Genomic DNA, 23,216 nt, shown 5'->3' with positions numbered 1-23,216 from the left:
CTGGAGGATGGCGGGCACAGGTTGACCAAACGCACTAGTAGCAGTAAAAGTTGAGAAAAAAAAAAAAAGAAACCCCAAAAACATTAAAGGGATACTACAACGAAATTTCGGCGCTCATATTTTGGTCTATGTGCGTTCAAAAGAGCAGTATCACATGGAACATACCAATATCTTGTTAAAAAAGTCTAAAAAAAAATTTTAAAACGAATTAAACGATTAGCAAAGAGCACCTGGTGGATGTCGCTAACGCCTCGTTTGTAATGCTCGTCTAGGAACCTTGACAGCTAGTGACGGAGGTTGTCTCGTCTCCGGCCACGACGAGAGAAGGCGGGAAGGAGGAACTCCCCTCTTCCCAAGAATCCCTTTTGTGTGTCGCAGAAGTCGCTATTGTCCCCCTAGAAGATTATAGAAAATTAACCCGTCACTCAAAATTCATACAAAAGCAGCCGCTTCGGTGGCTGGAACGACTAGGCCATCCTCTCGACGTCAGCCTCGCCGTAGCTTTGCTCGTCTTGAGACGACCTACGTCACGATTGCGTTGGATGTCACGTGCTCTAAGCTGGGCCTTCTCCGAGCGCTTGCCAGAGTGGGCCGTTTATAACGAAAAATACAGCCACCAGGATCAAAATACAAACGTGCGATTGTCATTTACGGGTATTGTGGACCATATTCAACCTATTTTTGTACACGACGGGAATATTTCAAATTTCGTTGAAGTATCCCTTTAAGATCACCCTGGAGTTATACCCAAAGGATGGTGCTTTACCGAAAGGAGGAGAGATTAACTAACAGTTTCAACTTTAGGCCCTGTGATTGGAAATTGTTTGGAATGCAATCATACATAATGATCCACATTAGGCACATGCAATTACGAAATCTCTTATAAACAATACCCCCCCCCCTCCCCCCCCCCCCCCCCCCCCCGGTGCGTGCCCCGGACAACATGAGCTGCAAAATCTTGACGTGGCCTTTTTCTTTGTCGACGATTTCCACAACCTTCAACTATCTTTTAATTTGTCATAGTATTTAAAGAACGTTCCATGTCGCGGTTTTAACCAGAGATATTTTTTAGGAACTGACAGCTATAAAAAAAAGAAAGAAAAGCAGATAAACGTCTTGTAATCCGTATTTGTCCGCTGTAAAACATACGACAAGGAAATGATTTAAGTGGCTTTTTTTTTTCGTATAACGCCCGACCATAACATTTCAGCAAGGAAACAGATTTCCCTGTTTAATGAGATTGCAAAATTAAGAAACTGCGAAATTAGTTACAGAAATGATTGCATTTCATTTATTGTGTACAATATTGCTGTGTTTATATGAACCATAAATAGCACTTCTCAGAAACACTTTGGAAGAACAAAAACATTGCATTTGGCAACCACAGCCTGCCTTTCTTGCCATCCATTTCTTTGTCTTGCATTAAAACAAAACGTGCGGAAGCGCCATTATCAATTACACCATAATCCACATTTTGATCACTTTTTACTTCTACTGTAGTCATTCACTGGCTTCTCTCATACTTCCTCAGTCTACCACGGTTTTAATTTCCCACTCCAAAGCAAAAAGCACACAACAGTGGTCGAAAGCAGTTCAAGAAGATATGGGCATGACTAAACACTTCCTACAATCTTTATCGAAGAATGCTCGACCCCTTTTATAAAATGAGGCGTCAACTTGACTGCCATACACAGTCACATTAAGATGTCACAAGGTCATTTTCTCGAAACAATAAAGAGTGATAACTAACGTTTACCTCTTGCTACTGCACAACACACAGATGTTCGCATTAATACGCGTGACATTAAAGACACGTTGTATATTCCCACGTTACAGCGACACAGTTGCCACCCTGCGGATTTCGAACGTACTGCTGCAAGGGGTGATGTGACAGGCGTCTCACTGCAACGAATTTCTTTTCTATGCGTTGATGACCCGGCACGTCAACTTGGGGGAGTGTGTGTGTGTGTGTGTGTGTGTGGGGGGGGGGGGGTTGAAATTTAGGTTTTGCGCGCTTGAACCGTGCCACCAATCACGTCCTAAGCTTGTAGTCATTCCTATAAGCTACGCATTTTGCAGGGTGAGGGTAGAGGAATCACTAGAAATCTGTAAGCATTTCTTTTTTACACAACTAAATTTTTGGTCATCGGGAAACTCCGCTCCACTTTCGGACCAAAATCCTCGCGTTTATTACGTGGGACGCATCACCTGAAGTATTGGTGCCTAAACATATGGCCTGCTCTCCAAATACCATCTTGCCATTCACGCTTCATACACAAGCAAGCATTTCCAACTACATTTAAAACCTGGCACCGTGACTTCTTTCCAGATAATCTCCACTACTTCGTATCTAATCAAATTTCAAAAAAGCCTTCTCTTCATAGCGGCGAGTTCATGATTCTGTTACTATAGTCAGATATATCTTGGGCTGTTTGCATTCATTATGCACCTTTAATTAACCATACCCTTAAATAGTTGTACCTGCGGTTTCAGCTTTTGGCGCTGCAAATTCTTGCGTCTTACTTATTCAATTGGGTGAACGACACCGCCCCTTGAGCCGGGCTCACACTGCTCACACATCGTACAAAAGAAAATCTGCAAACACGAGTCACCACGAGATCCGTGGTTCGAATGCCGCGTGGCACCAGTTTCTCCTTGAACTCATTGCCATGCCGCATTCGAAGCACGGATCTCGCGGTGGCTCGCGTTTTAAGGCTGTCTTTTATATGATGTACGAGCAGCAGGACTCCGACCTCACAGTCGCTGGAACGTTCGAATGCCGGCACACTTTACATTTGTTCACTTGGACCGGTTCCGTCACCGATTTCAACAAACAAGTTTTAGGGAGTTTTAGTAGATCGTTCCGATACCTACGATAGCGATCCGATGAAGTGTGCTCGAGCGTTTCGGAGGAGTATCGGTTATCATCGTCAGAGTCGCCGAAACAATTTACTAAAAGCCTCTATTGACGAAGCTTGTAGGCAGCGTTCGCAAAGCAGTCTCTGCAGGATTAGAGCGATCAGTGGAAGCTTCGACGTCGGTAAGCCGCACTGGACACTATGCGAACCGGCTGCCGAAGTTCCGAGCTTTCGGACACCGCGAGCGGCGTGTACTGGTGCTGGCAGGGTCTGGGAGTGCACTTCATCTGGGCCCGGTCACCGCACCGGCATTCCATGCATGGCCCGGACGCCGACGGGATGACCTCCTGTGGCTTGTAGACTTCGCCGTCCACTTCGCAATCTGAAGGCAGGACGCAAATGCTTTCGGACAGACCGAAACCAGAAGTAGCAGTCGCAAGAACGGTTCTTAATAATAGGAATAGCCAGCACTATACTCCGCTTCACTTTCAGGAAGTGTCAAAAGTGCGTCGTCATGGCGCTCGTTGTCTTGTGGGTGTGCTGTGCGGGGAGCAAGTCGTCTGTTTCTGGCGAAGGGTTGCGGTGACGTCAGAACGACGCCGAGTTCTGATTGGCCTCGATTGGAAGGATGGTGGGTAGACCTCAATGAATGCCTTGAGGTCTATCCACTATTTTGTCTATTTTGTTTCTATCGGCCAATAGGAGCTTGACTTTTCAACGGCATCGCAACACCTGTGCAAGAGGTAGACCACTTGCGCTCCACAAAGAACTGCCATTACATTTTGCCATGTGCCAGGGCTATTGTTTTATAGTGAGCATTTTTTTGTGTACAAGCGATGACAGCGAAAATGCACGATGAAGCACAATTTGCGGCCTATTTCTATTATTAAAAAAGTATTGTATTTTTTCCTCCAAATTGAACAACAAACAAAACAAATTTTTTTTTGCTATGTTCATAGGGTAAATTGAATTGTTCTATAATTATGCACCGATTCAAATTCTCCCAATACATTTGCTTATAAAGCTTCTAGGGACGAACAGACACATCCTCACTGTTTGGTTGACCTAAACACAACTATCGCATTAAAAAAATCCTTTTGGTATTTTGTTTTTTGTTGTGTCCGTTTTAATTTATCGACTATAGTTCTTAGCACTGTAGGTACTCATATGGTAAAACTCTTAATAATGTAATGCATAATGTCTTGCGTAACGCCTATAATGTTATGCCTAATAATGTTATCCCTAATAGCGCTGAAGGTATTTGAATAAATAAACAAAATCATTATAGGCATGGTCGGCCTTACCCATCTGCTCTTCGTAGGTTTCAGTGCTGCTTGTGAAGGAAAAGCGAACCTCCTTTGGGGGCTTCTTGGTTGTCGGCGAAAATTGAACGTCTGTTAAAAAAGAACAGTTGAAGTTTACAAGTAGGCACGTAGCGGACTGGGGGGGGGGGGGGGGGGGGATGGGGCCCGCCTTCTCCCCCCCCCCCCCCCCCCCTGTCTGATATCTTCCATTTTGCTGGGACCTCCTCTCCCCCCTCCCCCTTATACAGCATTTTGTCATGGGCGCCCCCCCCCCCCTCCCCCCCCCCCCCCCCGAAACAAAATCCTTGCTACGTGCCTGTTTACAAGGATAGTAAAGGAATTAAATATCCACTGATAATGTGTTTTGCGGTTCTGTAAGATTATCCGGAAAAGAAAAAAAAGAAAAACAACAACATCGGCCAAAACAGGTTACGTTTGTAAAGTTCATTGGAACCAGGTCCTTAAAGCCAGGTGGGTCTCGGGGGGTCTTGCACCCCGCCGCCAATCTCGAAAGGTGGTCTGAGACCCACCGTCATAGCTCTGGCGTTGGTGAAAACATAATATTAAGTACTTCATCTTCTAATTAGAAATATTAGGATTTTCTCCATTGAAGTTTTGCTGTGTAGCCAACTCCAGAGAGAGAAAAACTATGTTGTGAGTAACCCATGTCGATTTCGTATGGAGCAAAATGGCCGATGTTTCAGGGACACTATTATTCTTGACGAGAAACATAATCGCAATCCACGTTGTTGGTCGGTGTTGTTTCCTGAGAAACGTGCCGGCTTACGCATACGCTTTAATCCAGTCAGGCGGAACGCAATGATAATCTTATCATCCACGTTCTGCCACTGCTAGCTTTGCGCCTGCTCCACGAGTGGAAACTTTGGAGCACCCCCAAGTGTCCCACGAGCTTCGAGTCGTCGTTCTAAAAAAAGTTGATTCAGTGGTTTTCGATGACGCTTAGTAAGCTTCGAATAGGTACCAGGTGTCTAATTCCACTAATTCAAAAATTTATTAACGAATTTTAATTAATTATCCGGCATCGCAAAGATCAGCCACCCACATAATGTCCCCCTGGCCGTATAACTTACCTGCACAAACCGCTTAACTGTAACTTTCAAGGCTTTTTTTTTTTTTTTGAAACAAATCTGTAATGCTTAAAAAAAACTAAAAACCTTTCTCTCTCTCTCTCTCTCTCTATATATATATATACATGTATATATATATACAGGGTGTCACAAAAGAAAATTTACACGGTCTTTTTTACCGCAAAAATAAACTAGGCATCGCCGAACGCTCATTCTCCGCCCAAAGGTAGAGCTGGAGGTCACAACCAGATGCCAAAGTTTCATCCCGATCCGATAACTTAATCAAAAGTTATAAGTGATTTTCTGAAAATCTCAATGGGAAAATGGAGCCCATTTTCGCCCGTTTTCGGTTTCTGGTGCCATAGAGCCCCATGTGTTCGAAAACTCCGTCGGCCGCCATTTTCCCATTGAAATTTTCAGAAAATCACTTATAACTTTTTATTAAGTTATCGGATCGGGCTGAAACTTTGGCATCTGGTTGTGACCTCTAGTTCTACCTTTGGGCGGAGAATGAGCGTTCGGCGATGCCTAGTTTATTTTTGCGGTAAAAAAGACCGTGTAAATTTTCTTTTGTGACACCCTGTATATATATATATATATATATATATATATATATATATATATATATATATATATTATATATATATATATATATATATATTCCTGAATATGCAATAAACGGCGCAATATACAATATCGATCATGAATCACCTTCGAAACGTAGTTGAGAACAGTTCAATGACACCCACACTCACGGATGATCACTTCAGCCGCACGAGGCAAAGAGGCTCGGTGATACCGTCCAGCAAGAGCGGCCTCCTTTGATTGTTCGCCATAGGCTCTGCTGAGGCTAACCGGACACTGGCACGTCGTTGAAGTGGAGGGGACAAGCGTCACCTTCCGCACTTGTCTGGAGTTACAAGTCTCACCGATACAGTTTACCTTAGGTTAAAATTTCACCTAAAGTTTGCCCTTCGTATTTCCTGCTTGGTGAAACAAACACAACGAAGTCTCAAAGAAAAAAAAAAAAAAAAACCGAGACAAGAGAGAGAAAAAGCAAAAACACAACAAAGCCTCAAAGAGGAAAAAAAAAAAAAAAAAAAAACAACGAGACAAGGGAAAAGAAGGAAAAACACACCTCGTTGTGTTAGTCCTTTTCTCTCTCTCTCTCTCCCTGTCTTTTTCTTTTTTTTAAGTAACAACGCTTAGAAGCTAGTTTGCGCCCTAACCCTTATTTTTGTTGAACGGGAAATGCTTATTTCGTCGATCATTTTTAAAACATATTTTTACTTTTTCTTTTGTTTGGAGCGCAGTTTTTTAGGCGCTCGTTCCCATGTTTCGCGGCGTCGGCGTCGCCGTCACCGCGTGCATTGCATTATGGGACGTCACAGACCTACACTCCAATTCCATTCCCCGCTAAATTTAGCAAAAAAACTAAATTGGTGTGGGGGAATTGTACAACATCTATACCTGTACATATAGATATTTCTTCCTCAAATTCTATAGCACGGTATATCGCAAAATCAAGACACCTCGAGAGCTGCGCTCTAATTTCGTATTACAAATATTTGTAAACGTCTTTCAATTTCTTTTAATCCACATAACGTTTTTGCTTTTGTTGTAGAATAATGTCCCTGTTCGTCTGCTTATTTCGATCTACGTGGGTGTTCACGATGACGCACAAATTGATGTCGTCAGTACTTGCCATTAACAACTATAGACGTACAAGAAGAATCAATGACGCTGAATTCCTATCGAATAGGTACGATCGAACGGACAAACCGTTGACCTAAACGGTGCGGACTCAGCAACGTTCACAGTGAAACTCTATATTGACATCTCTTACCACACTCTAGGACCGGACAGCAGATGTCCGGAACCTTGACTTCCCTGCAGTTGGGTCTGGGACCGTAGCTGGGACACTGCAAATCCCAGCAGATCACTTCACCGCGGAAACAGAGACACTTCTCGCAGGGGTCGCTCCTGGACACGTTGCCTCCGTGACTGTACAGCTTCCCGCCGAACTGACAGGTCGTCCGATCGCCAGTCAGGAGGCGGTTGACATCTGAAAGCGCACGAACGAAAAATCAAGGTCAACACACGCTTAAAGGGTCTGTGGCACCAGTAACTGGTAATCGGCGGATGTCAGTGGTCATTCCGCTGACGCTATTAAATTGGCTAGGAACCTACGTTCAAAATATCGGAACTCTCTTCCCCCATGGCCCGACGCCGTCACGACAGCCATTCGCTCGTTGGCGTGACGTGACATTTATTTACGCACCAGCGACTAGAGTCCCTTTTGAAAAACAGCGCGAATAATACACGGACAAGAAGGAGGGAACACACAGGAGGAGGCGTGTCCGTGTCCGTTTCGGTGTGTTATTCGCACTGTTTTTCAAAATGGATTCATACCAACTCGCCCAACTTTCCAGACTAGAGTCCGCCGAAATTTCGCTGCCTGTACACCAACACAGTGTTTACCAACAGGCCCGCGATTTCCCACACCGGGTGTGGGCATTGCGCGAGCGCAGAATCCAGATTTGCGTGAGGCGAGGCTTCTGCGCATGAGCAGTGCCGACGGCAGCGCCACCGCAGTAGCGCGATGTCAGAGACTTGACTTGGTCTACACTGAATCGCACGGCACCGCTCGCGACAGTTGTGGTACTGAAGTGTGACTCTTTTTTATCGATAGTTACTGTGTTAGTAGATCGTCCCGATATCGCTCCGCTCTGTTGGGAACTGTTCCAGCAAGCAGGACGACGGAAAGCATACCTTCCATCTTCCGCCAGCCGCGTCGTCAAAAGCTGTTAACAACTGGCAACATTGATTCTACGCACCAGTGCGTCTGGAGTGCCGTTACTCTAAAGCGTAGCTTATCTACGAGTTTTAGAATCGCGTACTCAAAAGCTTCGGCGTACGCGAAGAAATAGCGTCCTCACCATGCGTCAATCCAAGACGGAGGTATCGGAACGGTCTACAGTCAAACGCCGCTACAACGAACGCTTCTACTACGAAATAGCCTGTACAGCGGGCTATTTCGTTGCTTATCTGCTTTATTGGGGTCATTAAAGTGCGCGACAGATATAACGAAGTGACGTGTATAACGAAGAATTATCACGGTCCCACACGCTTCGTTATACAGGCGTTTGACCGTACATAAACTCTCTAATAGAGAGCTTTAGGGAACCGAGTTTGCATATTCGATACGGTATATGATGGTCCCTCCGATACGAACTGCGCATGCGCCACCGCAGAAGACTCCCATGTGAGCTCTTCGTATGTCGTGTCGGATGTGCAAAAACAGTTCCCTAAAGCTCTCCATTATACTGGTTAACCGTACCCGCGTCTAGTACGTAGAATCTTCGAGGCTAACGTGTTTTGGCTGGTATAAAAGTGTATAGTTTAATGTTGCTTACCGCTGCTTTGTTTACGCAGGAAACTGAACGATTTGCCCCTACTCCGGCTTCTGATGATGGTCCCATTCTTGCCCCTTGGAGCCGCTGCATCGGAAAAGGAGGAGGCAAGAACGTTCACCCTAAATCAACGCGAAGCTCAAACGCTGTAACCCCTCCCCCCCCCCCCCCCCCAAAAAAAAAAAAAAAAAAAATAAAAACAAAAATAAAAAATTATAATTTGAGCTAAAAATGATTTTTTTTTTTCACCTTCGAGGAGGGCCGCGAAGGAACACAACACGAGGAAGGCTGCAAGGCACCACCAGCACGTGCGGTCCATCTCTGGAAGAAAGCAGGAAATAAAGACGCTCTCGTCAGTTGCAAGTACTTTTCCTCTCTGGTAATGCTGAACACTCTCAGAGTTGCCTCGGATATATATGCTCGAAGTGACATCATGGCAAGGACGGACAAGTGCACAACGTGAAAGGAAATGCAGGTAGCTTCGTGAACCAATCGTGAGTCTCGGTGTCCTGTAGTCTTGCCTGATGTGGACGCAGCCGACGCAATGAACCCTTTTTTCAAAACTCCATCGAGCAACATGGGTGGCCGCCATTGCTTGGACACGAAGCACGTGATTGGATCCGAGTCGTCGCCGAACGTCAACGCAGCCTTTGCACCCAACACACACGCAAAGTGCGCGCCCAAACAATGGCGGATTCGGATGATTGGCGCGCCGCCGCTACTAGATGGCGCGCGCACTTTTGAAAAGGGCCTATTGTCCGAAGCGACCTCGACAGAGCAGGCGAAGCAAGCGCTTGCTGTACACTGAGTCACAATCCATTATCGCATCGCAGTCAATGATATTGCGGCAGTAGCCAATAAATTATTGCTGGACACGCGCCCAGTGGACACGCGCCCTCACTCAAGCGTACTAGACACGCGCTCACCACTGGGCGCGTGTCTAGTACGTAGTACGTAGAATCTAGTACGTAGAATTAGGAACACGCGCCCAGTGATGTACAGTGCTAATCACACTTGTCTATAACGCGCGAGCGTGCGGCTTTCTCCAGGGAGCGCTAGACTGGTGGCATCCGCGGAAACTAAGCTAGTCACGTGGCACAACATGGAACGGCCTGCTCGAGGGGTGTCCTGCCCACTTTATCAGCTTGATAAGCGATAAAAGTAAAGTGATTTACGATATATTTTTGTTTTTTGATGACGACATCGTTGATACCCCTTCATGCTTCAGTATGTTTATTGTTCGAGCCATGATGTTTGTAAAAAGCGTGCGAGCAGCCTTCCGCGTTCGGCGCCAGCTGATAGAGTGGGCAGGACACCCCTCGAGCGGGCCGTTCCATATGTTGCGCCACGTGACTAGCTTAGTTTCCGCGAATGCCACCAGTCTAGCGCTCCCTGGAGAAAGCCGCACGCTCGCGCGTTATAGACAAGTGTGATGAGCACTGTACCGTAGTCGCGATATATAATTGTGCAGAAACAGTTTCCTTAAGATAACACAAACAAGAATATGGGATTCATATTCTTTTCTTTGTAACATAAAACAAAAGTACGGTAACACGGTCCTATACAACATCCATACGAAACCCTGAGAGGGTTTTCTTGCTTTATGACAATTTCGATAGTCAGGCAACCGTGATCGCGGAGTCGGACACCGGCGTTTGGAGTGCGAACGCCACACCCCGCGCGAGAAGCACACGATGTTCTTGCTCGCACTGGTTGTAGGAAGACAATGGGTTAAAACAAACACAGCGAGCCTTTGCGTCTACCCCCTAATCCTTCCAATCAGAGCTCGGCCTTCTGACGTCACCGCACGCACTCGTCTCACTTCTCCTTAATTTTCTCTCCGTATGCCTAACTCAAAAATAGTCATGAACGTTATTACCCGTTCCTGTTTGTGAGAACAATGTAACGAGTCTCTCATTACATCATCGAAGAAAGTAACGTACTACCGGTAATTCCGTTACTTGTCATGCCGCGGCGCCGACAGTGGATCATAGACTCTGGAAGGGACTTCCTCGGATGCATCGCGCACTGGCCGTGGAACTCTTTGCGGACGTAGAGTCAGTGTCAGTCAAAACGGCATTCCTGGCGATGAGCAGCAACGTGCCGATGTCTATGACTGGTCCTGACATTTCCTCGAAGAAGACACGCAACTCACGACTTCTCGACTGTCGGCCCCATCAGGGGGAACAACACGCAACTAAAATGCAAATCCCGACCGTATTTTGTGGCACGGCTGTTAGCGACTGCTGACCGCTGAGAGGCACCACTCTAGAAGCGGTGGTAGCTAAGTGGTTGTTGTTGTTAGCGTTGTAGGAAAGGGGGGCGGAGAGAGAAGGGGGGGGGGGGGGGAGAGTCAATTGTCTATTCACTCTGGGCAAATTGGGAATGCTGACAACCCGGTTGGCATATATTCGGAGACTGGCAAATGTTAACGTTTAGCGAAACGTTAATAGCAATCCAGTATAAAATAGTGACTGTTAGGCGCAAAACTCGGACCGTATTGTTTTAGCTATAACTAATACCGGCGTTTTCTTTTTGGCCCCTTCCATTCCACTCAGAAATGCCACTCGACCTTGGTGTTGGGCTGCAACGAACGTTAGCCAGTGCAACGGACATTAGCTTGAGTGACTCGCAGACGTATACATAATGTATACCCCTTTCATGGACCTAAGCTGACAGCGCGGTAGAAGCTACGTGCTCGCGGGATACCACTCGTACCTCTCCCCCTTTCGCCACGTGATAACGCTCCCTCCCATCCTCAAGCGCAGAGAGCGAGGTCAGGTGAGGAAAAGGAGGCGTATGATTGGTCAGGCGAGGTATTCCCACCGCTTTGTCAGCTAAGGGACAAACGGAGCATAGCGTGCGCCATGACCTCACTCATCAATCCCCAGGGTACTTCCTGCGCCGATCCATGCGTCATTCGTCAGTCAACCAGGGGTCGTCCCCTTCGATGACGACGTGACAGCGACTGCTCTTGCCGCATGCACAGCCGACAACTACGGGGAATCCCGTCAAATGTCCGACTCTTCGAAGTTTCGTGGGCAATAGCAGGTGGCGAGACGGTGTGTCATCCTTGTTCTCGCTGAACCGCCACTTTGCTGTTATTAGTTCCCTAAAAGTTTGGTGGCGCTTACACTTGACATTGATGATACGTTCCTCTGACATCTCACGCTTGAGTCGCTTGAAACCCGACCTTGCGTAGCCGTCCATTTCCCGCGTGATGGACGTGTCTTTCTTCTGTTTCGAGCTTGGAGTTCCAGGAAACAGGAAGTTTTTGCTTTGTTTTACGGATTCATTGAGATCTGACGCAATAGGAGAAAGAGTCGTAAGCTCGACGATTCAAGACTTATAATCAACCTTGTCAGTGTCTATTTTTTCCCTCTTTTCTTATTTTTTATTTCTTTTGGCGGTATCGTGGATCCGTATATTTGGGTGTTACTCAGAATTCACACTAAAGCACACCGGTTTCTCTGGCACTGAACGTGCGTATAGAAGAATCACTGCGAGATTCACTGTTCGTTCGATGAACGGATTTATCGCGAATTTTCAAATTGTGTTCCTATAGAAACACAAGTGCAGTGTTAGAACGGCGTTCCAAGGTACTACGTTCCTGGAACGCGTTCGTTTCAAAAGCAACGGAGCAACGCCGCCGTTCCATCTGGCGTCGGTGGAACTGGAACGGGAGCTCGGGAGCTCGATCGTTACGTTCTTAGGAAAACGGCAGAAATAACAGCATTCTAGTTTTTTTTTATTTTTGTCTATTTATCTGCATTTTTACCAAAATTTAGAAGGCATTCAGGCTTTTTTTCTTTTTATTATCGAATATTTCTACCTCCAATTTCAAGGGATGGGGAAGTATCCGAGGGACGGTCGAAAACAAAGAAACGGAACAAACGTGATCGTGGATCACAAAGGTGATCGATGTGGATATTTTCACCCGCTCGCCTCATTTTATCTACGAATTATCCGGCACAACATTTTGTGGAAACAGAAAAACCTACCGGCAACATAAAAACACGTTGCAACATGACAAAAAGTAAGAGGAACGTGTTCTTTTCGGACCCGTAGAAGTTCAAACGGGAACTCGCTCCAAGATTACGAAGGAACGCGATGATCGCATTCGTTCCTGCTTTGGACTGACCCGTACAAAATTCGTCAGGATCTACCCACTATGCCGTCGGTTCTTCCTCAACTACCCATAATCTTTCGATCGCCCCCCCCCCCCCCCCCCCCTTTTTCCGAAGCGCTTTCTCTTCAACCCTCATCATCGAGGACCTTCAATGTGTGCTCTTGTTGCATCGGGGATCTCCATGTCGCCGGCAATGCGGAACGGCTGTTCGTCTGTTTTCTTACACAGGGGTTGCGACGACGTCAGTTTCAAACTCTTATTGGCTGATTGTACGAAAAAAAGAAAATAAATAACTAGTCGGTAGACCTCGAGGCATTTAACATTTAGGTCTGCCCACTATCCTTTCAAACGAAGCCAATCAAGGCTCGGCGACGTTCTGACGTTACCGGAACCCCCTGCGAAAAAAAAGCAGACAACTTGCTCTCCGCGTTGCCTTTCTGCCGTGACTCTGCTCTTCTGAACCAATAAAAGAATACCATTACTATAGTCATGCACAGCGTAAGAAACGCTGGGTGGGGCCTATAATGTTAACGTTACTTGCTTCGGAATTCGTTCTTCGACTTTTCTGTCGGAAGGAAGGTAAACGGAATAAAGGGAAACAAGAAAACTGAAGGTCGCTCACGGCGGCGCCCGTGCACAGCTGCTTAAAAGCGTCTAGTAACTGGAATCACCATAAGCCACCAGTAATCTTCCTACGCTTTGTTGCCTAAACTAAGCGAGGGCGTGCCAATCCACACTCTCATGAAGGGGGGAAGTGTGCGCGAAGACGAACGTATCTTTCGCATCGTGCGTGGCCAACGCACAACCCGGTCGTGACCCGTAAAAAGGCGGCGTATTCCAAGCTCGGCTTCCAGCAAACGCACTCTCACAAAACGTGGCCAATCAACTCTCGAAAGAAAAAAACAACAACAAAACGAGTAGTTTGGTTGAACGGATTTAATGTTAATATCGGTAATAATGATAAAAGACGTCTGAAAGTAACTGTAACGTCATTAGTCTCCTCGTTACTTCAGGAAAAGATGACTGAACTACAGACACAAATTACTTTTCTGGGAATTAACGCATTAACGTCGCGTGAGACTTGCATGGCCGTGACCTGGCGTCAAGTCAGGTTGCCCGATGACGTCAGTGGACTCCATGTCCTGGCATTGTGACGTCACGTCACGTGAAACCATGACGTCACTGTACACCATGACCAACGTCACCATACTCTGTTCACCCTGAGACTGCGGCCAAAATCTACAAGCGCGAGTTAGCCCGCGCTCCTGGTTTTGAAGACGTGCATTTCTTGCGCGAGCGCTCGTTCTGCGAAAGAACGCTTCAAAGCAGCGACCTCGAACTCTCGTGCTTGTGGAGTTGGCTGCAGTCGCACCTTAAAGGGGGTGCCTTGAAGAGGTTTAAATGTGGCCACAACTCATAGCGATGCACGGCCAATTTCCCTATGAAAAAAACAGTCAAAGATCGAACACACCAAGGTCTTCTCCGACGAGGGTTGGAACATTGTCCCGGAAGCCAGGACGACATGTGACCGCTGAAAACGCAACATTTCGCTGAGATTGCAGACGCTGTCATTACAAAACGTGTACGCTGTTCTAGGTGATAAAAACAAATAAAAGTAGTCGAAAAAAAATTTTTTTTTTTCCGCGGAGAGGGAACATAATATTGTAATATTCATCTCAAAAACTGCGCACTATGTTTTTATTTTTTTTTTTGTTCGTATGTTTGTTTCTCGCAGGAGTCAGGACTGCCTGTCTCCAGCCGTCAGCTCTAGAGCGTGCGCTCGCTGGGTTCAATCGTGGTTCGGGCTGTATGGGCAACGAGCCGCGCGCATTCGAGATATCACTCCGCGGTTCCACCGGTCGGATGCGCAATAGATCCTCCGCTTGCTATTGGCTGGTGGTCCTGGTTTCGGAACAAGCTCCTCCCACCGCCGGAGATGAACTCGGTGTGTTGCGATCATTGATTTTATTTTTAATAGGAAGTCGGCCGCGTATCGTCATGATTTGGGGATTTCTTGGATGCTTAGAGTCAACTGAGTGAGTTATCGCCATATTTAGGCGATTTCAGAAACCCCCTCAGGGCACCTTTAAAAGTGAACGAGTAGAGACTAGCTCAGTGACGAGACTGCGCTGCTTTCCGGAGCAGTTTTCCCCCCTCCCTTCCCCTTTCCCCCCACGACGCGCCACTGTTTTGGGGACGGCTGGTATGTTAACTGCACAGTATTCTATGGAATACGTACGTTTTGAAGCGCAGCGTCTAGATGGCGTTCCGCGGTACCCTATGGAACACACAGTTCTAAAACAAAAATATAGATGGCGCTGCAAACGACAGGGGGCGAACTGAAAGGTCTGAGGGTGGTACCCCACCCCACGGAAGTTCCACAACTGAGCTAATCTAGTAACGTCGACCATGACACCACGTAACATAGCAGTGTCACGTGTTACTGTGACGGATTACCTACTTAAAAAAAACCTCGCAGTGTGTCCTTCGGTGACCTCCCTACTGCGACCGCTAAAAGCAGCAACGCGAAGAGGCCCTACAAACGCTACGCATTTAGAGCGCCATCGGGAAATGCCGCAACTAAGGCATCCAATTTTTCGTTTCTGGCTTGCGGGCCACTTCGACAAAAGAACCGGAAGAGACGTCGCATACCGGAAGTCTTTAGAAAGAGTTGAAGCGCGCAGTGCGTCTCGCGACAACCGCTTTGTCCCCGACGCACGCTACACCGCGGTAGCGTCTCGAGTTCTGGAGATTCCGCCGCCCAGAAGCGACGCCGAGAAGAGCGTGGGAGGACTCGGTCCAAGACAGCCTCTCCCTCCCGCTCGCGACCTTCGCGTCACCGAAATGACCGTCATTTAAACCGGGAGCGCATCTGAAACGCGCTCTCTCACGGTTGTTGTTGCTGCTGGCGTTGTTGTTGTTTCTCTAGTACTGGACTCATTCTTGAGAAGTCCCCGGTGAGGATGATGGGCGCGTACCTTGACGTCTGTCCGATCTCGCGGCCTCTCCCGCTCCCCTCCCTCTTAATCTAAATGGCCAAGCGACGTCCGTATCCCCGTCATTCTCGAAAGCGAGCCACGTTGAGAAGGACATTGCTTCGCGGAAGTTTCGCAGCGAGTCCTTCAATCCCTCTTGAACAAACTTCAATGCAGAGAAGCACCCTCCCCCCCCCCCCCCTTTTTTTTTTCCCCCTTCTTTCTTACTTGCTTGACTGCTCTGAATCTTCGAAAGCTCCGCTCAGTATTACGCTGGGATTCGGCTATATCCTTTTAAAGTCTCAACGCTTTATGTCAGTTCAAACTGCCGCCACGTAAGATCGTGACGTAAGCGTGGTATATACTCCAGTGAAATTCAGCTATACTGTAATCTGTCGCAGGTAAAGAAGGAAACCACAAACCATGGCGATTCTTAACCGGCAACAGACACAGCGTTTATATTTATTTTATTTTATTTAGGGCGATTATTTTTTTTTATATATGCGGTGACAGATATGCGCGTACGTGGACGCTTCTTATGAATCGAGGTCTTCTATGTCCAAACAGTATTTGTTTTTCTAACTCAGGATGGGGGGCTTTTTTTCGGGATGGGGGTTCATCATTGATGAAAACTTACGACGCTGAAACGAGACGCAAAAAGCGTTACGAAGCAGGGATCCGTAATAGCTGGCGCCTCACTCCCATCGGCTGGCGTAGGTGGTCATGTGACCGCAGGAAGAACCAATGGCGTTCCCGTGTCGGACGGTCGCGGTAAACGTTTCACCCACAATTTACCAACTAAAAAAAAACAACAAAAAGAAAAACAACGTATTGTACGTTTGACAATGTTCTCGGGTATACCGTCAAAGCACAACCGTAAATATTTGCTCACTGTCTCTCTCCGTTTACTCTCGCACCTTTCTGACTTTAGCAGCCACCCGAGTTCAATTTTTTACCAAATTAGGCACCGCATTTTTCGGACATGTAGTATGCGGACTATATATCTTTAAAAGTTAAAATTTTACGAGGTGGCGATAGCGTTAAGGAGCTAGAGTCGCAGAAAAGCCGGCGTCGATGGCGTTGCGAGGAGAAAATCCTGATTGGTCGATCGGGTCATGAGGTCACAGTCACATGACGTCGCGCGGGAATTTCAAACAACCCACAACGCTCACGCGACACGTGACGTCACGCGTGGAATGAAAGGGACTAAAAAAACATGACATGTAATGCGAATTAAAGGTCGCCGCATGTCTCAAATGACTTCACTTTATAAAGCAATTCATTTGCCTCAAAGAAGAAAATTTAAGAAGTTTAGGCGCGATTCGAAGTCCTTGAGCGAAAACACGTCGGCGACACGTAAAGTACCAAAACGTTCACGTGACCACTCAGTGGAAGACTAAGCGAACTAAGATGACGAGAATAACGAAAATATTCCCTGGAGAAGGGGAACAACGACTCAACAGATTGACAAGAATGACTCAGTACATTGAGAAGAATGATTCAGAACATTAAGAAGGATTACTCAGCACATTAAGAGGAATGACTCAGCGAGTAAATCACGTGTCTGTCTTTGATGCATCGGCGCTTGGGCTTTCGCCTTCAAGTCGTCTTAGGGATAAGATAAGAGACCCTGCGCATTTTATTTGTCTTCAGCCTAAATTTGCCCTCGCAGACAATAGACCGAGCGAGTCTTTCTATATCACTACGTGTTTTCTTAATGTATCACATCTGTCAAACTGCCGTTTAGAGGCCCGCCCGCCACCTAATAACCCCGATCTTATTCGGTTTCCTTACTTTTCTCCAAGTCACGCTTCGGTGAAGGATCACGGAGTAAGTGGATGTTATTCTCCTGCAGGCTTTTCTTGCGATGCTTGCCGTTATGTCACTTTACATGCGACAGGATAAACGGGCTGCCATTTTATATCGAAGCATCACCGAATAAGGGGATATTCGGTTATTCTCTACACGATTTTTTTTCGATGTTCATGCTGCTGCGTAACTTTGTACGTGACACTCTAAATGGGCACTCCCTTTTATATACTTGGAAACATTTTATATATATATATACTTCGAATCATTTCGTTCCAGCTCTTTGCGGAGGCGTGGCCGGTGATCGTTTCTTTGTCCAGCTTCTTTGGGGGCTCTTCCGCCTCCGAGGCACGTAACTACCCAGAAGCAATTACAGTGTAACTGCCCGCCTTTTACGGTGCCATCGTATACCCCGGGCTGTCGGATACAAAGAAACACGTTCAGTCCATCCACACGGGAGCGTTTCTGTGTGCCCAAAGTTCAAGGATAGAGAAAAGTGCAGTTAGAATAGCGTGCGAAGAAGAAAATAAAATAAGTTTAAGTAAAATGATAGGTGTTTATATGCTTCTATTTTAGCTGCGGTACTTCAATCCATGATATACAAAATCCCCCCCCCCCCCCCAAAAAAAAAAATAACAACAAAAAAAACAACACTTATTTTCCGTTTAAATTCAGTACCCAGTTCAACACCAGATGTCAAAGTTTCAGAACCGGCCGTTACCTTCTTCAAAAGTTATGAGCGATTTTTTTTTAAATTTTTAATGGGAAAATGGCGGCCTCGAAGCTCTTGATACACCAAGCTGAATGGCGACACCTACCAACAAGGAGAGAAAACGAACCGCATTTTCCCGTTGAAATTTTCAAAAAAACACTTTCAAATTTTGAATGAGATAACCGTTAGCCCTAAAACTTTGGCACCTGTTTCGGATCGCTAGCTATAGTACTACATTGGGGCGGAGAATGAGCGTTTGGTGATGCACAATTTAATTTTGCAATAAAAAAAACGTGCTCATGTTTTTTTTTGTTTTGATGGGGAGGGGGGTGCACCCTTTGTAGAATGCGTTTAGTTATGTGCAGTGCAGGAGAACATTGTCGTAAAAGTTCTTACGTTAAGATGTCAGTTAGAATGTGGCACTGGCCGATAAGGGTGTGTCGAAGATCGCGTCAAATAGCAAGAAGTATAAACATAATAGAAAACGCTCGGGGTTTCGTCATTTATCAGTGGATATAGTTCAGTTTCGGGTTTACACGGCATTTCGGTCTCGGTAGTGTCAGACAGGAACAGCGAGTGTCGCTTATGTTTGACGAGATGCGAATGTGTGTACTTGTCGACATAGTCTCGACAAGGCAGTGTGTTTGCACTAAGGTTACAAGTTACTCAAACTACTTGAATGAGCTACAGCGACAGCACTCAAATAGGATTGTAACTTGAAAAGGATGCTGGTACTAGAATAACAATTTTAGTATAAATATTACGAAGGTTACATTGCGCCTCATCGCATTTTCACCAGACTTGAGCTTATCTCTAACCATCTACTCAGCATACTGTATTTAAAATACTTCTGGTAGTAAGATAATATAAGTTTATTTGATTACAGAAAAACTCTCATACAATCGTGCTCGCTTAAGCGTAGGTACGCTTGTATGCGTATAGGTACGCTTGTATTTTGGTATCTTACAAATACATTTTGTCTAGAGTATTCGCTACCCTATCTTTATTACATTTCTAACTATCTTGTAGCCAGTGCCTGAAATACATTTTTCAACCTTCAAACACGATTTGTCGCCGGAAAATTTTATGGAAGGGATCGTCAGGGTAAAGCTGAACCGATCACAAACTTAGAGCCACGCGACCAAACTCAACGCATGAGACAAGTCACGAGTAAAACGCAGTCTCCAAACGCCAACAAAAGACCAAACTGTAGTCCCAAGTACGGCCGCCTCTATGTTTCCTCTTATATACGCCTTTCTTCTTTGAACGACACGTCACGCTTGGAGCTAGCAAAATGCTAGTGACGTCATCCGCATTTTACACCTTTTGTCTGAAGCTATTGACTGGTTCCGTCAGCGAACGATTGTGAGGACAACGCTCTTTATGGTCAAAACTAAACCATTTTCAGAAATCGCCGGTTCAGGAGACTCTCGTTATGAAAATGCGCGAGCACGTTTTCAAGCGTTTGTTGATCAGCGAAAAAGGCTGCTGTCCTCCAGCCAATGTTTCTCCTGAGCCGTTCACTCACGTACAGTGGCGTAACAACTTGTTTTTGAGTGTGTGCGTGTGTGTGTTGGGGGGGGGGGGGGGGGGGCAAACCAGACTCCCCCCTTCAGGGCCAGGGGGCGGCGCCCTTGCCATCCTTTGGGAGCCTCCGGACAGTATTTTCCCTGCCCAGTTGTGGCTGTTGTAGGGGGGGGGGGGGCAAAATGGGAGGGGGCAAACGCCCACCTTGCTCATCTTGCCCCCCCCCCCCCCCCCCCCCCCCCCCCCCGGTTGGTACGCCCATGCTCGCGTACTTAGTAACAAGTCTGGCTGCCTGGTCTTCTAATTCGGCTGTTAGGAGTATGCAAAGACATGGCAAGTCGTCCAAATCGCGGCAAGGCATATTACGAACTTATTGCGGGATGCGTAGTGACCCGAGGCGGCCGCCAAACTAAAGAGTAGCAGACGCCATATCTACAAAACTTGAGTTCTCTTTATTCCTAAATCTTTCGGTTTGCATTCTGTTGCGTGTCCCGGATATTATTTCGAAGTAAATTTCGAGCAGCTAAGGCGCTTCTTGAAAGTCATAAAGATCACAGCAGAATGGGATTTTCGTCGATGTCGTCACTCTCAAAACCTCTATATTAAGTTTTTTTTTTTATTTTTTTTATTGTTATATTACCAGTTTGCAACCTATATACTTTCAAAATGTCTTCGAAAGTAATTTAATTAATATTTGAAAGTATTTGTACTCTACACAAGATTGTTTGAAGTAAATGGAACTTGAATACTACTCTAAAAACACATTCAGATAGGTATTTAGTAGCTTATAAATAATACTGTTGTTGAGTGTTTGGCACAACACTGATTTTTACGCCGTTCAGTTCAATGGGTGATAAAATTTTGACATTGCAACATGAACAACAGTTTTGTGTAGCGGACAGTAGGGCAGGATTACAGTTAAATTTATGAAAGATGCTTTACTGGTGAGGATAAGACTAACAAAACCTAAGAAGTAAGCTCGATATAACTGTCGTATGACTACCTTAGGAAGAGGAAATTTCATTAAGCTCGATAGGTTAACAACGTTAATAACCCTCCGTCGTTAAAATGCGACAGAGTCATTCATCTCTAAAACATCACCGCCACTGAATGACATCGATACCATCAATATCATCCAAGACGTAGCTCTAATGAACAGGTCACCACGATGCATCGTCCGACGTTACCCCCGTCGAGGGTTTGCAGCTCAACGTCAATTAACGTCAAAATCCGCACCAAGGCTACATTAGGAGCTCCAAAGAACTGTGCCGCATCAGAGGACATCTTAGAAGAAATGATAAAGAAAACTTTGACCGCTTCAAATGAAGCCGTATAGCCTCAGGTCAAACCCGCGTGAACGTTCATTATTAACTGCACTCGCCCAATCAGGAACTGCCGGAACATAGAACCCTAATTAGAGTATCTTTTAAAGCCCTAATTTGACTCTAAGCTTCCGGTAAATCCTACAGCGCTACGAAGTAAGAAGAGAAAAAAAAAACGAATTGTCGTACACCCTTTACCTTCCGAACACCATCACTCCTAGGCGACCTGAGCGACGTCGTTTAGCATACAACAACGATCCTTTTTACTTTTTCTAATGTTTAATGGCTCTCTTTTAATCGATTAGTGCTCGCCCGTGCCCCGCGGGATACAACCAAGTGCACGTCCTAACATCATACTTAAAAAAGCAAACTACGACGAGCCCCCCCCTCCCCCCGGAACACGATACCCTCAGTGACCGGTGGCCCCGTTTACGAACCCGTCTTGTTTGCGTCTGAAAAATCGCCTCCGTGCTCGCTCCAACCGACCAACCGTCGGGGAGACGGGTTTATCGTCGCACGTATACTTGTAAATGCACGCGCTCGACTGGCTATAACACCGTCGGGGTCCTGCGCGGAAGGTCAAATCGTTACAGGATAACCGGCCCCACCGCGGCGGCGTACGGACTGCGTTACGGCGGCGGCGGAGATGAGACCAAACGGTAGGTCAAGTGTGGCCCAAAATAGTGGCTTCATACGCTTAGGATGCGACTTCCGCCCCGTAGGGAGCGATCCTGTGGCGCTCCTAGGTGGCGCAAGCCGCCGCCCGATTCAAAGGGTTCATCCCCATTCATCCATCTATTCATCCATACATCCATCTACAGCTATAAAGCCTATATTTTGGGGTCACGTGGTTTATGGGCCGCGTTTGAGATAGGAGCGCGCTTTCTGCCTTGCCACTGGACGACGCAGCGCATGCGCACTTGCGACCAATTGGCGCAAGAAACGTCTGCCATTGAATTGCAAACGCTCGATCCTGAAAACGCTATTGGTTTGAGGGGGTGCTCCCCGGTGTTGAAAGTAACTTATAAAAGGATCAAACGAATGCAGTAAGAAGACGCCGCTTAATAATAATTCGTAATAAAAAGATAAATAAAAAAAAAAATGCAGTGCGCGACATTGTAAATTGGAAGAAAATTGTAGCTCGTGGCTGAGGAATATTTTTGGAGAGGGCTTCGGGTACACGAGCTCTGTAGATAGCCTGCGTCTTGCTTGGTGCTGCAAAACAACTTTCTGCATTTGACTTTCCCGTCGCAGTATGGCGATCTTTAAAATGCCCAATTAAAAGTGTTCTGTTGTTTGTTTTTAAGGTTTTATTTAATACAACTTAATTCAAGGGCAACACAATCAAACTAAATCAAAAGAAAAATCTTGATTATGATCTATAAACATTTGACTAAAAACCCCGAGACTGGGACGAGAAGGGAAGGACAAACACAAAGTTGTTGAGAATTTGTGTTTGTCCGTCCCTTCTCGTCCCAGTCTCGGGGTTTTTTAGTCTCCACAACCAGCTCGTTTGCGTCCTAAACGTTTCTTCATTATAAAAATGTTTATAAAAATTTGAAGATTTTTTTTAATGTATCATGGGGTCAGTTTGACTCGATGCTTGTTTCACGTGATGGAAAAATCGGGTCTCACACCGTGAAATTGGGTACCTCAGAGAGAAAAAGGCTTGCTGCTATGAGTTTTGAAAGTCCCCATCAGTTTCCTAAAATAATATAAGTTCGGCACATCACGAATCACGCAGTACATTTCACGAAAATGAAGCGTATTTCATCCGCACTTGAACGCAGCTACTTTAATGATTAAAATAAATCTAAGGATGACTGGACGTGTCTTAAATGCCGTCCAATCCGCGTGCCAAATATACGTTACATATTTCAGCACGCCGCTCATCGTAGTTTAAATGATGACTCGAACACCCTATTCACGTTGCTCTGAGTTCGCAAAAAAATTTAGACCCATGACCAACGCAGGCGTCAACAATTGAAGACGCAATCCCATTATCGGAATAATCTTGAAAGCTAACCCAAATTGCAGGGCGCTTATAATAGTAGGAAAGGTTGTATTTCATCCGAATAC

General features: G+C 46.0%; 1 protein-coding gene across 2 annotated transcripts in view; it reads right to left on the bottom strand.

Moving 5' to 3' along the window:
• Positions 1–1,197: 1,197 nt before the first annotated feature.
• The window catches only part of LOC115308328 (kielin/chordin-like protein), a 59,255-nt gene continuing 37,236 nt past the window's right edge, over positions 1,198–23,216 (bottom strand). For both annotated transcript variants that reach the window (XM_029966215.4, XM_029966216.3), the window contains exons 2-6: positions 8,913–8,984; positions 8,667–8,750; positions 7,097–7,315; positions 4,163–4,252; positions 1,198–3,240 (exon numbers count right to left, since the gene is read on the bottom strand). In XM_029966215.4, coding sequence (XP_029822075.1) covers positions 3,020–3,240; positions 4,163–4,252; positions 7,097–7,315; positions 8,667–8,750; positions 8,913–8,982 — 684 coding nt within the window. In that variant the 5' untranslated portion in view covers positions 8,983–8,984 and the 3' untranslated portion in view covers positions 1,198–3,019. The remainder of the gene's footprint in view (positions 3,241–4,162; positions 4,253–7,096; positions 7,316–8,666; positions 8,751–8,912; positions 8,985–23,216) is intronic.

The sequence above is a fragment of the Ixodes scapularis genome, unplaced genomic scaffold (genome assembly GCF_016920785.2).
Source record: "Ixodes scapularis isolate PalLabHiFi unplaced genomic scaffold, ASM1692078v2 PGA_scaffold4__175_contigs__length_147842914, whole genome shotgun sequence".
NCBI lineage: Eukaryota > Metazoa > Arthropoda > Arachnida > Ixodida > Ixodidae > Ixodes > Ixodes scapularis.
This window is presented reverse-complemented; position numbering and strand designations above follow the sequence as displayed.